This window comes from Poeciliopsis prolifica, unplaced genomic scaffold, assembly GCF_027474105.1.
Source record: "Poeciliopsis prolifica strain line A6 unplaced genomic scaffold, Auburn_PproV2 SCAFFOLD017, whole genome shotgun sequence".
NCBI lineage: Eukaryota > Metazoa > Chordata > Actinopteri > Cyprinodontiformes > Poeciliidae > Poeciliopsis > Poeciliopsis prolifica.
In genome coordinates this window covers 2,663,358-2,680,373 of record NW_026562392.1, presented here as the reverse complement: position 1 = coordinate 2,680,373, position 17,016 = coordinate 2,663,358, and the positions used below count along the sequence as shown (strand labels likewise).

General features: G+C 39.2%; 2 protein-coding genes across 4 annotated transcripts in view; both read right to left on the bottom strand.

Annotated features, from left to right (window-relative positions):
• The window catches only part of LOC129367490 (protein spire homolog 1-like), a 32,650-nt gene extending 24,921 nt beyond the window's left edge, over positions 1-7,729 (bottom strand). For all 3 annotated transcript variants that reach the window (XM_055041987.1, XM_055041986.1, XM_055041988.1), the window contains exons 1-2: positions 7,268-7,729; positions 2,926-2,954 (exon numbers count right to left, since the gene is read on the bottom strand). In XM_055041987.1, coding sequence (XP_054897962.1) covers positions 2,926-2,954; positions 7,268-7,613 — 375 coding nt within the window. In that variant the 5' untranslated portion in view covers positions 7,614-7,729. The remainder of the gene's footprint in view (positions 1-2,925; positions 2,955-7,267) is intronic.
• A 1,787-nt stretch (positions 7,730-9,516) lies between these two features.
• On the bottom strand, positions 9,517-16,536 carry LOC129367714 (V-type proton ATPase subunit C 1-A). The gene is made up of 13 exons (XM_055042346.1): positions 16,403-16,536; positions 15,850-16,010; positions 15,239-15,306; positions 14,230-14,315; positions 13,005-13,099; positions 12,725-12,816; positions 12,443-12,541; positions 12,302-12,370; positions 12,118-12,210; positions 11,910-12,003; positions 10,916-11,013; positions 10,704-10,830; positions 9,517-10,355 (listed from the first exon to the last, which is right to left on the bottom strand). The coding sequence occupies exons 2-13, from the start codon at positions 15,979-15,981 to the stop codon at positions 10,257-10,259; spliced, it is 1,152 nt and encodes a 383-aa protein (XP_054898321.1). The 5' UTR covers positions 15,982-16,010; positions 16,403-16,536; the 3' UTR covers positions 9,517-10,256.
• Positions 16,537-17,016: the final 480 nt, after the last annotated feature.

Genomic DNA, 17,016 nt, shown 5'->3' with positions numbered 1-17,016 from the left:
ACAAATGTGAAATTGTGGCAAACATGCACATTTCTGTTCACAGATCCTCATTGTGAAACCATTATTTTATTATTATTATTGTTGTTATTGTTATTATTATTATTATTATTAATTTCTTTATTTTTCTTGGAATGCAGATGAGTGTAATTTGTGTTGGGATTAATGGGCAAAAATAACCTGTGGATGTTCAAAACCATGTGAAAATCTTGCAGCAAAAGATTGTTCCACAAAATAATGGCACAGAGGGGAGCTGATTAAAATCAGAGCTGTCTTTGCTGTTTTAGTTTTCTAATGATTCATTTAATAAAATATTTTTGTTTGCATTGTTTGTTCAACTTAGGAAAAAATAAGTATAGTTTATTCATTTGTTTCATTATTATTATTATTGTCAATGTTATTTTACTATTTTTAGTAATCTATTAATCTATCGCTTATTCTGATGACTAATCAAATAATCAGATTTTTTTTTAAACTGGCACATTGTGCAAACCTTTCTTTTATCCATTTAAGCAGGGCTGCAACTAATCATTTTAGGTTACTTATTAATCTATAGATTATTTTGAGAATTAACTGATTAATCAGGTAAAAACAAATAGCACATTCTGCAGATATACTGATATCAGAAATACACTGAAAGATGCAAACACATAAAAATTCTAATCATTTTTAAATGAGAAAATAAACATTTTATTGTCTGAAGTACAACACAAAAGCTTTACTGCATTGTCATTTGTAGCAAAGGATTCACCTGCAGCTAAAACAAACCTCTAACTTCACCATGTAACAGCTGATCAGCGCAGGGCTGTTACTAATCTGGTGATTAGTTTTTGGATTGATAATTGAAAGGCAAAAGATGCTTAGAAAAAGATCTATTTTTTAACACAACTTGAACACAACTTGAACAACCTCAAGAAGCTGTTGTTCTTTCAGCATGTTTTAGAGTCTGATTGATTGCTACATTAGTCGATGACTATTGCGATAAAATCCTTTCCGCCCTTGTACAAATGCATGCCAAGCAGATGCTTGTCTGCAAAGTGACAACAGTGTCGGCAACGACATCTCCGTTAAAAACCGCAAACAATCATTGTCACGTACATCTGATTAAACGAAAAACCGATTAATAAAAATATGCTGATTTTTTTTTTCTTCATTAATAAACAGAAGCTCTAGTGATTACCAGACAAAGGGCCTTATGTACCCCCACTGCATCCGTGAACCCGGCTCATATGCTACGGAGAAAAAAAAAAACCACATCATCTGACATGCAGCATCACTTTGCATGAGTTCCTGCTGTTTTAAGCCATGTGCAGATAATGTGTGTCAGCTCAGTCTAAACAGGTCTTCCTGTTCATCCAGCTTTGGGTGGATTCCACGCTCTCTGCCTTCAGCGCCATCGAGCATCGAGCAACTCCGCCGACTTGCCAACGTAGTTTTTCGTCAGCCATTCTGCCACGAAACGGGCCATTGTGAGAACTGATTTCTGGTGCAAAGCTGCTTAGTGGGGATTTTGTCTATGCGGTTTCACATTCCCTGCTTCTCCAGCGGGGCGGAGGCGTGTGCGCCCAAGTTATTTACCGGCTGCCCATCTGTTACGCAGCAGTTCTTTATCTAGATTCAACCGGAAAGCTTCTGTACACCATCCACCAGGAGGAGACAACAAAAGTTATGAATTCGTCAAACCCTCTGTTGACTGGATCGAGATGCAAGCGATTTTAACGGGGTTTTGCCCGTGGTGATTCTGCTGCAGAGTGTTGACTCTGATCCTGATGTAACGTTCCAAAAAATGACCGCCACAAACACCAATAAATAACTTTGGAAACAATTAGCACAGAGTTTACCAGCAAATTGGAAGTAAAGACAGATTTATGACGCCTTTTAATTAGTTTCATTTTTCCCCCTCATTGCTCTTATTGAGCAGGAGGCCCTGATGGGTGAGATTCCTAACCAGTTAATCAGAAATACTAGCTGGGGCTCTAATTACGAGGAAAAAATGTCCATATCCCTTATCCTAATAACTTATGCCTTGTGAAAACAATATCAGCAGATAAGCTTGTGGTAAACAAAACCACCATGTGCTATGTTTATTCAATTTAAACACTGGGGTTGTTTTTTCTATCACGCAGAGTTTGGCTTTTCCTGGTCAAGTTTTGGCTTAGACTTGACAACATTTGAAAGTTCAGATCATTTAAAAAAATTAAAATAAATAAAAAAATTAAAAAGTAACAAGCTTTAAGTAAGTACACCATTCTTTCTACTGCAACTATAATGGCATACTGAGAGCAAAATAAAGCTCGGTTATTCCTCACTATTGACAGAGAAAGGGGAAAACTCAAAGTTTAACTCCAGGAAGGCAGAAGGTTAACTTCTGTTGGTTACTTTATTTAATGTTTTTGGAAATCAGTTTAAATCTGCTGGTTTTAGAAAGCTTGATTAGAAAACCCACTGTTTAAGATTAATTACATTTTGTCCAAAGGAAATTAATGAACTGTTATAAAATAGCATTAATTCGTCTATACCAGGCATGTCAGTCAAGAAGGTATATTTTCCAGTCATATGCTGAATATCAGCATTTTTTCTGGCGACTAGAGGGTAAATTAATAAACATTTTGTTCCAGTAGATATACTGATAGACTATTTATTACAGTTTCTCCTATTCCTAATGCAACTGCTCCTGTTGAGGATGTAACTAGCAAATGCACCTGCTGCTTCCAGCTCTGCAGTGTCAATGTAATGGAAATGATAATAATGCCATCTTTGAAATGGTTAAGGCAGCCATTTAAAAGATCTCTGTCAACAGCCACACATTGTTCCTTTGACAACCCATGGCAGATACTGCAAAACTTCAAGAACAAAGACATTCGCATAATACACGACCACACTTCTGCAGGTACATATGTACAGCAGGATAACAGTAAAGTTACTCACCTCAGTTGTTGTGCAAGGGCTGCGTTTACCTGCAAAGAGAACGAGAAAGCAGTGTAAGCTCAAACCCCAAATAACAAACTCACAGCAAGAAAACCAGCACTGGGTGGTCACTGAGTCATTCATGACAGCATTTCTGCAACAGCTTTAGTCAGACTCCATCGTCTTTTAAACGATAATTTCCTGGTTTAGCATGAATAAATTAACTGTTGTAGAGCTAATGAGCACCAACAGCCAAAAAGAGATAAGCTTCTTCAAATACATTGATATTAGCTTATATTGCTAGCTCACTAGCGCAGTTGGGAGAACTGTTGCCTCCTGGGTTTGATTCCCGGGCCCGGAGTCTTTCTGCATGGAGTTTGCATGTTCTCCCTGTGCATGCGCGGGTTCTCTCCGGGTACTCCGGCTTCCTCCCACAGTCCAAAAACAATGACTGTCAGGTTAATTGGTCTTAACTCCGACTTTCAGGGCTTTTCTCCAACGTATATCCCAACCTCTCAGTAAAGATGGAGTCCATTTTCAGATTGCGCCCTTCAACCAAACATGCAGTGCAGATAGATAAAAATATTTCTTCTTCACGCTCCCTTTGTTTAAAAGTTTTTAATAACATAGCCCAGCAACCTGTCAAAGTTAAGCAACATTTCACTTCATTTTCCCCGTCACCTGTGGACGCACTTGGATCAAACCCATTTCTGAATCCTTTAAACATGTAAAACTGTGACTAACAGCCGATCAATATCTGTATTGAGTTCTTAGAGAAACACATTTCATATAATAGCTATTTTTTTGCCATTTATATTCATTCTTAAACTTACACTGCACAACATTTGTTGTGGTAAAGATAGACTGGATAAAGAAATAAAAAAGAAAAATCATGTCATAAAAGCAAATTTTGAAAATTACAGGTTGTTTAAAACTGTTGCTCATTATAAGATGACAAAAAGAAAAATACTCAACTGAAAAGTCACATTTCAATGGCTTGAGAAGGGAGTCAGGATTTTTATGGTCATATCATTTCACAATTGCTTGCTTGTGTTAACAAAATTGAACTCAGATCCCAGATGTGTAAATAAATAAATAAGGAAAGTTGCCTATAAATACTTCTACTAATTGGCAGTTCAAGTAAAGGAACCGCAACATCTTCTTAATGTTGCGGTTCTTATTAATTCTAGTGCCTTTTCTATGCTTCTCATTAAACTCCTTCACTCAAACCTCCCTGTTTGGTTAATGTCTTTGTGCAAATGGGACCTGCTTTTATTTGTTCAAATTTCTTTCACTCTAATCCAGGGGTGTCAAACTCCAGTCCTGCAACTTTTAGACAGACCTCTGCTGCACTACACCTGAATAGAATAATTAGGTCATGGGGAACTTATCTAGACAAGGAGGTGGTATTTAAGCCATTTTATTCCAGCGTTTTGTACTTGTGGGACATCTAAAAACTGCAGGACTGTGGCCCTTGAGGACTGGAGTTTGACACCTCTGCTCTAATCGTTTAATCGGTTTGAGCTGCATGTGATCCGTGATGACAAAACTCTTCCCAAGAACCTTTGTGTTCCTCCTTCAAAAGAAAGACACTTCAGCAACTTCTCCAGGCTACGTCTTTGACTTCATGACCAAACAAGCAGTTGGTAGATGTTCCTCCGAACAAATAGCTCCTTTGTATGATAACCCACAGTAAAGCATCACCAGATTGTCAGTGACATCACCGGGACATCAACTTGAATCAGCAGATTACAGGCCACACTCCTGTCAGGTGTAGCACTGCATACTTCTGTCGTTTTAATAAACTTTCTATAATATGTTTGCTGAATATTATCTGGATAGACATGGCACAAAGTGCATGTGAAGATAAAAACAATTTCAGATCAGATTTCTTCCGTGTTTGCTGGGGGGTTTTTGTGGGTTATTTGGCACAGTAAAAATGTTCCAGATCATCAGAAATGAATTATAATTACAAAAGGCCCAGTCTGAAAAAGTAAAACACAACTGAATCGTGAAAAAAAAAATGTTACTAGCAAAAATGAATGGCCACTCAGCAATCAGAAAGAGCGTTTCCTCTTATATTTATTTGTTTCAAGGAAATTTTAGATATATATATTATCTCTAGTGAATTATTTGGAAAATATAGATGCTGTGCTCCGAAGTGGTCCTGGTACCAAGCATTAGTTTTGATCGCTTTCTTTCTTTAATAAGTGAAATTGTACTTTAGAGCAAACAACAGTTTATTTCCTCAAATTATTCCTATCTGATATTAAAAACCATTTAAAATCTAAAATATTTAAGTGGGACAAAAGAAAAAGAAAACAAAGATAAGACAGGAGCGCTACAGGACTAGAAAGACTTTTTCACAGCACTATGGGAAATTTCGGTCGACGCCCAGGTATAAAATATGTCGTTTTGAATAGAAACAGAGGTTAGATTAGCAAATAAGAGATTTAAAGCTCCTAACAGCACTTTGTATTGATTTGTCTAATTATGTACACGACTGACTCTGATTAGCGAAGCTGCTGTGTAGAAGAACAGTGCAGCACTACTGAAGACTATCAATAAGTGGCAATTAAAACGACTACTTGTGCAAGAAACGGAGATTTCATTGATACACGTGAAATGACAAAATTTACTGAGTTTTATGTGATGTTATTCCTTCCATGTTTAACTCTACTTATTAGGGGGACGGCTAGAATATCATGAGGCTGGCGGGGAATAAAGTGTCTAAAAAGTGAGATGAAAATATAAATGCAAAGTCTGAGACTGAAAAAGAACAAACTTAACATGAGCGTGTAATGTTGCTAACGACTGCGTACCAGTGAGGCAGTCTTGCATTTAATTCAGTGGACAATCTAAGAGTTGCAGGTGTGGAGGGTGGTGGTCTGAAACAATGATTTGGTACACACCAACAAATAAGCAAACGAAAATGCCTCAAAAACAACTGGATTAAGGTTTTGGGGAGGCCTAGTCCAAGTGGCGTGGCATTTCACCCTCCCTAGTGTGCCTATATTAAACCAATTCTCCGCAGATTAGTGGGTCATCATTCCTCCTTAGAGATGAAAGAGTCGTTGCTAATGAAGCCCTGGAGCGCAGATGGTGCCACTGAGGGTGGCCGAAGCAGTCCTTAGGGTCACAGGGCACTTGCTTTGTGCAGGTCGACCTGCGTCGCTCGTTTCCCCTCAAACAAATTCAATTATCATTTTGAAACTGCTCCCCGTGTTTACCCAACTTTATCCTCATCTGGTATTAAAACGTGTTTCTTGATCTGAAAATGTGACCAAAGGAAAAAACATAAAAAAGAAAACAGAAGAAATCTGTAAGGGAGCAAATACTTGGTGTGTGAACCAAAGAAAAAAAATGACACAGGTGTCTATCTTTTGCATTATTACACAACAGAGAAACACAACATTGCACTCCCCTCTTCAGTGGTTTCTTCCTGGAATCTAAAAATAGCCCATTCACTCCACTCATATGGACTTACAGGCCAACCAGCATCATCATCACAGCTGTGCCTTTCAGATTTGCTCAACCAAGTCGCTTACACAAGACAGGAGGCGCATCTATTGAATCAGACACACACACACACAGCTCAGCTCAGCTGTGTGTGTGATCACAGGTCCACAGCACATGTCTTGGCCCTTTGGAAGCCACCAAGCCTGACAGGCCTTTAGCAGCGTTCAGTCCAGTCTGCACTCTGGGAAGAAACGCCTTGCCTCATTTGAGGCACACCCCAACATCTACTCGACTGCGACTTTATTTGTTTGGAAAACAGTTTTTACCTGAGAAAATGGAAGGTGGCAATAATGGACCTGATCGCCGCGGAAGCGTCACTCCGTGTGGCCCCTCAACCCGATCAGTTCAGCCCTTAATCGCTTCCTGCAATCAGATGGTGATCAGCCTGATCTGATACGAGCCTCCTAATCATGACGAGGTGAAACACGACGGGCGCACACACACACGTGGGGAGGATGAGGATAAACGGGCTCGGTGAGAACCCACCAGAGTGAGAGCGACAGGGGTCCGAGGCTCCTTTGTGCGTCAGACCCCAGTAATGGAGCCTGATGGGCTCTTGGGTTGTTGTTTTCATCCCCACGCGCAAAATGAGCCCAACCTGGGCAGGAGGCTGAGAAACAAGAACTGCTGTGAAATAGGCTTTGTGTGAGCCAACTTAGGCTTTTCCATATGAACATGGGCCTGCCTGGCTGCCTGCCTGGCTGCGCGGTGGTCCTCGCGTTCAAACTGCGCCTCATTATAATAAGCCTGTGATAATAAAGGGGGCAAGAAGCGGATTGATTTCATCTTGACCAGCTGAGCCTGTCATGAATTTTAATTGGGGTCGGGTTGTCGTTTCTTTTACCTTCACAGCCGTGCTGCTCCATCCTCACCGAGCCGTCTTTCTGTATCCTAACATCCCCCGGTCCAGATATCCTCCGCGGAGCCGCCGCCGCCACCGAGGACGCTCCGGCGGCGGCGGCGGCAGCAGGGCTCCCTTTACCCCTGTGGGTCTTCGCCAGCGTCTGGCAGCACTGGTAACACACCGCCCATGCCTGCTCCTCGTTGATGGGCTGGCTGTAAAGCCTCAGTATCTCCTCCAGAGACAGGTCCTCGGCATCCTCCGGTGGATTCATCTCGTCATGGTGCTTCCGTTCAGCCCGGCGAGTCGCTGCTGCTGCTGCCGCAGCATCCGTCAGCACGTCGGCCATCCTTTCATTCTCTCAGCGGAGGAGGCCCGAAGACGAGAGCAGGTCCAGGCCGACGAGACAGCGGCAGTCTGGGGGCATTTGGGCTTCTTTCACAAGGCAGCAGGGCTGACTGCTAATACTAGAAGAAGCACAGTGACTGTTTCCCCACCCGCTCCCCGGCTTTGCTGTCACACGTCAGTAGGTGGCGCCCGAGAAGACCTAACAGAAAACATTGGTCCTGTTTTACTTATGACCACCAGGGGGAGTGCTGTCATTTTTATATATATATATATATATATATATATATATATATATATATATATATATATATATATATATATATATATATATATATATATATATATATATATGTTTTTTATTTTTTTTCTTCTTTATTCTTTATGATAAAAAAATACATATTTTTTATTTTCCCAATGTGGGGAAATTCTGTTGTGTACCAGCAAGAATTTGACAAGGTATAGAGGAATGCAGTCCACTCATTTTCAAACACTTTTCTTTTTCTTTTTGCAGGTTTTATTGTTTCTATTGGCCTTTATTTGAGAGTGGACAGGAAAGAGGGTGATGAGAGAGGGGGAGGGCATGACACAAAGGTTATCACTCATATGACGGCCATGTTGAGGACGAAGGCCTCCATACATGGGCTGTGCTTCCAGGTAATTTTTCATAAAACTGGTTAAAAAACTTATTTCAATTCAAAACAACTAGTGAGTATTAAAGACAGTTCCTCACAAAATAGTTCTAATAAACTAAATGATTTAACGTGTTGTTTTTTAAAATAAATGTTTCCATGGAGACCGCTGTTTTCCAGGTGATTTAATAAAAATAAAAAAAAAAACTGGTTCCAAAACTTATTTCAGATCAAAACAACTAGTCACCATAAAGGTATTTATATTCTTCAAATACCCCACTTCTTCTGTGATGGAAAAAGGGGTTTAATATGATATCTACAATCATATCCTTTATTTTACATTTAAGATTGACCCTCATGAAAGATCATGTTCTAGGACAGAAAATAAAAATGGACGAAGAGCCAATTTAGGTCTAGACCACATTTACACATTTCTGTGATTTTTCATTGGTACACAGAACAGTCACATTTCCTTGCCAAATTGACAATAGAGTAATTCTATGTCTCTTTAAGTCCAGTAATAAGATAAAATAAAATAATCCAAGACAAAACAGTTGGCCACTGTTTAGAAACGCCTATCTTCAACAAACCTCTGACAGCTGCAGTACAGCTGCATTTATACTGAGACTAAATTGCTTGTAGGCAGATTGTATTATTTAAATGACCTCTGAAGTCTATAGATACTGCGTTTTATTCTGGAGTGCACTGTATTACAATGTAGGTCACCCCTCACAAATATTTCTTAAGTTTTGAAAGTGATGCACCTCTTTCCCCTTCATAATTATGTGCAGTTGGCCTATCATATAATGTAAAATACATTGAGGGTTGTGGTCTGAGTGTGAATACTTTTGCGAGGCATTGTAAAACAATGAATACTGTTATAATTTAGTTATTGTCTTTCTCACAATAATGAATTAGTTTTAAAGAGTTCTCGTTTTGTTGCAAAACTTTATTTTTATTTTGTTTTGCTCTTTAAAGAAAATATCTCTCACACAATGATTTGTGCAAGCATTTCCTCAGATTGCGCTCAAAAAAGTTTCACACTAAAGGTATTGGGTTACTTTTTATTAGGCTGCTCACATTTCATGGAAAAGCTGCAGCATCCCGTTTGTTTTCAACTAAACATTTTGTACACAAGTATCTCTTTGGCGCCTCCTGCTGCTTTCAGCTGGAATATATAGAGAAATTGAATCGTCTCTCAATTAAATTCCAAGTAATTTCTTCTCAAAAAGCGAAACAGCCTATGGCTCTGCACATGATCAGTCATCACACAGCTTCATGGAGGATCACTTTTTATTAAACAGATGCTGCTTACGTGACTCACTCTCATCACATGCACATTATTGTGTGACTAACCAGTAATTCACAGTCCGGTATCTGGGCCTCGGCTGTTTTATTTGCACGCAAATCCTTGGTTTCAATTACATATAATCATTTATTTAATCAACTGCTTTCACAATATTCAGTTATAGATCTCTTTTCGACAGAAGATACACACAACAAGAAACAACAACGATAACGACACACACGCCGTTAATAACTTGGTTTCCCGACGTCTGCAGGGATCGCCCACAGACTCTGAAATGCGTACCGGGTGTGGTTGCCATGGGCGCAATGATGACAGTACCCATATGTAAACATAAATCTCTGAACACCGACACAGATGCAGCTATAAATACACACCAGCACATGTGGAATGACAGTAAATATATAACTCTCCAGTATGATTTCTGTATTCACTTCACATAAAAAAAAGAAAAAAAAGCTAATCACTTGTGTTAAAACAGGAAAAAATAAACTTTAAACTAGGACAATATATAAAAAGTCTTTTTGTCCCTTGGTTGTAAAAGTGGTAGATGAGCGCTTTATACCACAGGGAATGATCATGCAGCACAGTCGTGGCAGAAGCTGACCAAAGATTGGAGGTCGGGGGATCGAGGGGGGGACAGTGTGAGAGAACAGGAAGGACATAACTTAATAAACACACGGCATGAGGGCGAAAACTGGACGACTGTCTAAACTTTGAAATCTAACAGGTTGCAGTCGATCTTGTAGTAGACGTAGGGATAGTACTCCTGCTGGCTCAGGTTCAGGCCTGGGATGTCCATGGCAGACTGGAACGAAGCAGAAGACTTAAACGTTGAGTTTGTGCAGAGGAATCATCTCAATACATCTTAATCAAGCTATCCATTAAACAGAATAGGGTAATGGTTCGTTTAAAACTAACATGGAGGAAGAAGATTACATCCAAAGCCTATGTTGTCACAGCATATCAATATCCATATCTAAAATGAATCAATTATGAACAAAGTATAAAGATCTATAAAGCAACACAACATTGCTGGAAATAAGTTTTAAAAATCCATAGAGCAGAACAAAGTTATATTTATAATGACATTAATGTATTGTTTCTCGTGCTTTATTAATAAGCTGTGTTTCCTTAGTGTGATTGCAGCACTTACATCAATGATAGCTGCTGCACTACTGTCCAGATGTTTGTACAGGTCGTTGAGAACCTCCCGCAGCTTCTTCATGTTCTTCTTGCTGGGCTGCAGAAGCATTGCCTGAAAGTTCACTGGCAGCCCATATCTACGGGAGAACAACGTGGCAAGACATGTTCACTACCACTGGCTTCATTTACAGCAGAAATGAGTCCAAACTGTTAAATGAATACCTCAAAACAGACTCCACAAAGACCCTCAGTGCTTTAATGTGAATCCATGCGATGAAAGCTTCACTGAAGTTAACTTTTAGCCATCTGACGAGGGGACCCTGCAGAAGCCAGAGCGAGAGGATCGGTTATGTTTGGCTTAACAGTTTCTGTACCAGAGTTTGATGCAACTTCACTGACAATCAGTCGCTCTAGTTTTTTGTGATTCAGCAATCACACAAATGTACACATAAATCAACAGATCCCTGCATTCTGTTGCGCTAGTTTATTGTAAATTTTCTGAAAAATAGTCCAAAACATAGGCTTCAAGTGACTGCTAGCTCCTACCTGCAGGTGGCAGTATTTCTTACTCCCATCACGTTGCTGACTCCGTCTTACTTGATGTCAAGTTTTAGTCAATATGGAGTGAAGCAAAAATCGAGCTAAATAAGCTCTTTGATGAATAACATTGTTTGTGTGTCCAATTCATCTGCTTGTTGTTATTTCACGTTTGTCTTTTATCTGTAGATTTCGGAAGGGATTTTAACGAGGAAAATTATGAAAAAATTTCTTGCAAATATTTCTAAAGTGGCACCATGAAAGAAGTGATTTTGACTGCAAAAATGAAGAATTTAAAAAAGGTAAAATCCTCAAGGGACTGGATGAATACAATTGTCAAAGTGATTCAGGTTAAAACAGGTAAAAGCAAAAATTTCTGCTTTCTATGCACAACATGATGGAAAATATGCAGCAGTGTGAGGTTCCACACAGTGGGAAGGAGCTGAATTCATACCCTGTGGCTCCTAAGAGCAACAGATTATTTTTATTTTAATTTACTCAGCTGTAATAATGCAACCAGAAAATGTACGGGACGACCAATCATCATAGATGCAGTTTAAATACTGCATCTATGATGATTCAATAATCTAACTTGGATAGGAAAAAACAAAACAATCCAACAGGAATCGGTTGATCTATATGTAGAAAAGTCAAGTGTCTCACAATCAACTTCACTTACAAACTGCTTCTTCTTATCTGTGGAGAGTCTCGTCATCTCCTCCTTGTCAGCCTTCATCTCCTCTTCATTGTACTGGAAGTCTCTCACCGTGAATCTGGCAGGAAAAAAAATAATAAAAAAGCTTCATTTAATCAAACAAGCACCGTCTTGTGGAAAGCCACATGTTCGGGGAGAGAAAATGGCGCCAGACTAAATCATAAAGTCTTACTTGTTCTCTCTGGCTTTGTGCTTGAAATCATCTATGGCTTTCCGGAACAAAGTGACGCTGAACAGCCCGCTGTCGCTGTCTTCAAACAGCAGGCTGGAGGACGGCGTGGATGGGGATTTTAATATTGCAGACAGTTGTGTGAAAATGCTCGGTGTTGTTGTTCGATCACATTTTTGTAACTTACTTTGACGATCGAGGCACCACCATCTCGGCCAGCGTTTCATATGTTTTCTGCCAGTCAGGATAATTAGTCCTAAAAGAACAGAGCAGTGGCGTTAGTGATCCAAACTTTTGAATCAATCACGACTAGAAGTTTTAGGCTTACTTTGGTACAACCACCAGCATAGTAATGAGGTACTCTGAATCCAGGACAAAATCTTCCTTTTTGACAATGTCCGCCAGGCTTCTGGTCAGCAAGCTCCCCCTAGTGGCAAAGGACAATTATACAGGAATACAAAACAGGAAAGTAAAACAAAACAAAACAAAACAAAAAAACATTCCAGTTCACATCTGAGTAGAACAATAAAATGCCACATTGAAGCTTCTTCTTGAGTCCCTTAAAAAAAGGTATTTAAACTAAATTGGAACACAAGTATTGAACACTTACGCATTTTTCCTTTCCAAGTTCTGCAGGTTTCCCTTCAGATTGTTATAAGCTGATGCTCTGGCTTTCAAGTCATTGTCAATTTGGGTTACTTGCTGAAGGAAAGCAGAAGCAAAGCAGAGATTTAATGACTAACAAAGAATTGAAAGGCACTTCATGAATGGAAAATTTGGCAACACCAAACAACAGAAACAATCCGGGAAACTAATTATTACAAGGATTCTGGCAAAAAAAAAAATTCACAGAACATCAGAGATTATGTAAAACGTATGAACAGACCTACCTTTGAGATGATTTCTGAGATGTTTTTAAGGGACTGCTTTATGGGATATTTCGCCATGTCCCACTGGAACCGTGTGATGTAGGTGACCAGGTCAACTAAAACACAAACAACAAAGCACTTCATGTTTTTCTGAGATATGGAGAAGCACTCAAGTTTTTCACAGTGTGTCAAATATGTCAAACCCCAAAACTGAATGTGCTTTATTTGTATTTTCTGTGACAAACTAACACAAACTACAACATATTTTTGTAGTACAAGAAAAGATGAAAATGTTTTTAGGGTTTTTTTTTGTTTTTTTCCAAATAATGTTAGAAGTGTGGTGTGTAACATTATTTGGTCAATTGTAATTGTATTTAGATCAAATGCAGGGCCTTCAGAAGTGACCTAAGTTATAAACAGCTGTAGTTGCAGTGACAAAGCAGGGCAATAAGGCACAGAAATAAATCTGATTACTTTTTTCATGCTAGATCTTTTTCGATTTTAATACAGTTCTTTCTTGCTTCTCCCATACCCCCAAAATTACAAATAACAGAAAACATTTTAAAAGTGTTTTTTATTTTAATCGTTCCCTTGTACAACACAGTATAGGGGTCTGGCTACAAATGTTTTTGTTTCTTCGTGAGAGTATAGTCTTAACAGCAGAATACAGATGCAGTTTTACCAGAAGAAAATCTTAAAATTATGAGAAATATGTCATTTTAATGACAAAAAGCTTGGATAACTAATTTGTTATTTTTTTTGTGTTGGAGCTCTAATAAATTTACTACTTCATTCTCCTAATATTCTGACTTTATTCTGTTAACATTGAGACTTTATTGTCATATTATTATGACTATATTCTTGTAAGATTACTTCTTCAATCTCGTTACTACAAAACATATCTTAACCTGACACAACTCTGAACTATAAAAACTCTAGGAGATCAGTGGTGAAAAATAAACCAGATTTTCCTAAACTATAAATGTATTAATTAATAAAATTAATGCTCTAACTCAGGGGTCTCAAAACAGAACAAATGAACATTTTTCTTTGTAAAAAAACAAAACAAACTTTGTGTCGGTCTATGAAATAAAATCCAAAAAATATGCATTTAGATGTGAGGTTGTTCTAACTAGAAGAATTGGCTTTAGTTTCATTACATCACTGCTCAAATAACCACATTTAAACATCACAATTCGTCCTTTATGTAACCTTTATCAACGCAACAACAAAGTTAGAACTGTACCTCCGTTGGCCAGCAGGTTCTCCTGCACTTTGTCTCGGCTGTCCTCCAGCACATCGGCCATGTACTGAGCCACCTTCTTCACCACACTGCGAAACCCCACAAGACATCAAATTACGATGTGATCTCATAACCCGCAAGCAAAAAGCTCCCGAAAGCTCAGAAGTTTTTGCACATAAATGTTAAAAAAAAGAGCTTTTGACAAGGTTAGTTCTAAGATGGCACATCACAGCAAATCCCATCAGAGGGCCAAACACTACATAGGAAAATACTATTTTAGAATAACATCCAATTCTCTTATTGTACATATGAAATGTTTTAGACAACTAAGAATTCTTTTCAGATTTACTAAACGCAAACGTCGAAGAGGAACTTCATTTATGACCGACGGGCGGCAAACAACTGCTGCTGTGTTGTAAGCTTGTTTTTTTTCCCTCACAGATGTGGAAATCCCCACAGTGGAACCAAAACATAGATCAGGCAGCAACAGCAGCGTGCGAGTTCTGAATGGGAAACTTTTCCAAAAGACTAAACTTATACCAGATAGGCTGTACGGCCAAAACATGACTAAAGACAAATCTGCCGATGTGTCACCCAACTGTAAAAAGCCAAGTTTAGACCTCAGGAGCTCACAGTTCGCAATTCCCGGCAAAATTCCTCAAGGTTACGGGGTCAGGGAGGAGGGTAGAGAACGGTAAACCGGCTACATTTGAGGGTCAGTGTTGAAGATTAGTGTTTTGATAGAAATGCAAAAATCAAGTTTTCACTAGTTAAAACCAACAAACAGGTTCCTTTCAAAATAAACTCTCTCAATCCGTCAAATCCAGGCTTTTTTTACGGACTTAACCTGCAATTTAAAGATCAGAGTCAATCAAAAGAAATTTCAACAATTCTGATCCCTGGATGATTGGGATCATCAAATTTTCAATCATCAAATGCTAAAGAAGCACCACAATAATAATAACATTAATAATAACATTTCTAGTCATGAAGTGTGAAGCGATCCAAATACCTTTCGACAAATGAATCTAATTTGGCGAGTTCGTCTGAAAGTCCAACCAAGACATCAAGCGTTCCCACCTGTTTTATGCATAAAATAGAAAAGAAAAAAACATTAAAACGTTTTTGCAATTTAGGGATGTAGACCCTCCAGCCCCCAAAGGTCAACAAGGCCGTGTTTGAACACTGACATCTAACGCTAAACCAGCCTGCAGTGATGCCTAGGGGGGGCCCCTGTGTGCTTAGGATGGCGCCTCTTTGTCCAGGGTTGCTCATGCATCGCTAACGGTTCCAGGAGGACATCACAGTCTCACTTAGAAACAACGTCAGCAGGGTGCACTTACTCCGTGTTTGGCACGGAGACGAGCTGAACCCATGATCTGAGCTGCTCCGTGGATTGAAACTTTGCGAAACGCTTTCACCATGCAGAAAGGTGATGCGTGCAGGGGCTGCTTTTCAAACAGACAGGCCGCTTACTCTTGACAACGGATCCACACGGTGAGTTGTCTTGAAAACTACCTGGATTTCAGACTGGACTTACAAACGGGCGGGGGTATATTCTTAAAAAAAGTGAAAGGATGAAAACTAACTGACAACCAGATAAGCACTGGAATCCGCTCTAACCTTGAGGTCTGGGATGCTGAACTTGTGATTGGTGGAGAGGTTGTTAGTGCGTGTGGTCGCTGCCATCAGCTTGTCCCATGTCTGTTGGCAGGTCTTCTCTCCAGGAGCAGAGATGAGCCAAAACTCGGTCATGGTTACAGCTCTGGAGAAGATTCTGAAAACTGGAAGGAAAGCCGTTTTAGGAATATTTTTAATTTCTTCCACAATTACATAAACATTTAAGTTAGCAACACAAAGCACTACGCTAATAAATTGCTATTCCTTGACTGCAATACATCTATATGTAAAATGCAGCAATGGATGGTCATTCTATACCATTAGGCTAATAAGGAACTCATTCAATAGGAATGGACTTAATTTATTACCTTCTCTATTCGACTTCGCTCCCGGTTATTAACCAAACAGCAATATTGAATATTACCCAAATAAAACGATAGTTAAGGTCAAGCAACATCCAGCAGGGATTAGCTGCCGCTAGCCACTACGGCTAGCAATGCTAACAACAACAACACAGATGGGGGCGGGTTTCGTGCTCCTTAACCACTTCACTCACCCGTATGCTAACTGCGTTGGTGTTACTGGTCGAAATACAGCCGCCTGTAGTGATTCTATAGCTTGACAATGTTCATAGTTGCCATTCAGCGCAGGTCGTGAGGTCTCCTGACAGCAGCATCAGAGTCAGCTGATCCAATAGAGGAACCGGAAGGCCTCTGTCAGGCTTACCAAGGAGCCCGCAGCGACACCCACTGGTAGTAGAGCGGTAGTGCAGTATGAGTTGTTTTTGGATGAAGGAAGATATTAAATAAGTTTATAGATATAGGATGTTACCTTTGGTATATCATGCCTTGTCCATATTTGTTATATTTTTCTATATTTTGTGACATTTTCTTTTAGTAGTTTAAACATCCCTACTGGCTGTTTTCCTTACCTTGTGGTAGCATCTTTAACTGCATCTCTCTTGCCACTTTATAGTTTTAACCATATCAAGCAAAGAAACATCTCATAGAAGACTCTAAAACAATAAAATATCAGAATAAACTTTACTGGCTGAAGTTGTGTGTACAAACATGGAATTTGACTTCAGTTTTCAAGTACTCACAGCACACAGACAAAATATAAACATAGAAACTTCAGAGGAAATAAAATGAAGAATAAAAAGAAAAATAT

Bases quoted from the DNA above. Each gene is read 5' to 3' on its own strand.
- LOC129367714 (XM_055042346.1), bottom strand. From the start codon at position 15,981: ATGACCGAGTTTTGGCTCATCTCTGCTCCTGGAGAGAAGACCTGCCAA. The intron at 12,817-13,004 runs GTAGGTCTGTTC...GCTTTCCTTCAG, and splicing joins TCTCAGAAATCATCTCAAAG to CAAGTAACCCAAATTGACAA. The intron at 11,014-11,909 runs GTAAGTGAAGTT...TGGCTTCTGCAG, and splicing joins CAGATAAGAAGAAGCAGTTT to GGTCCCCTCGTCAGATGGCT.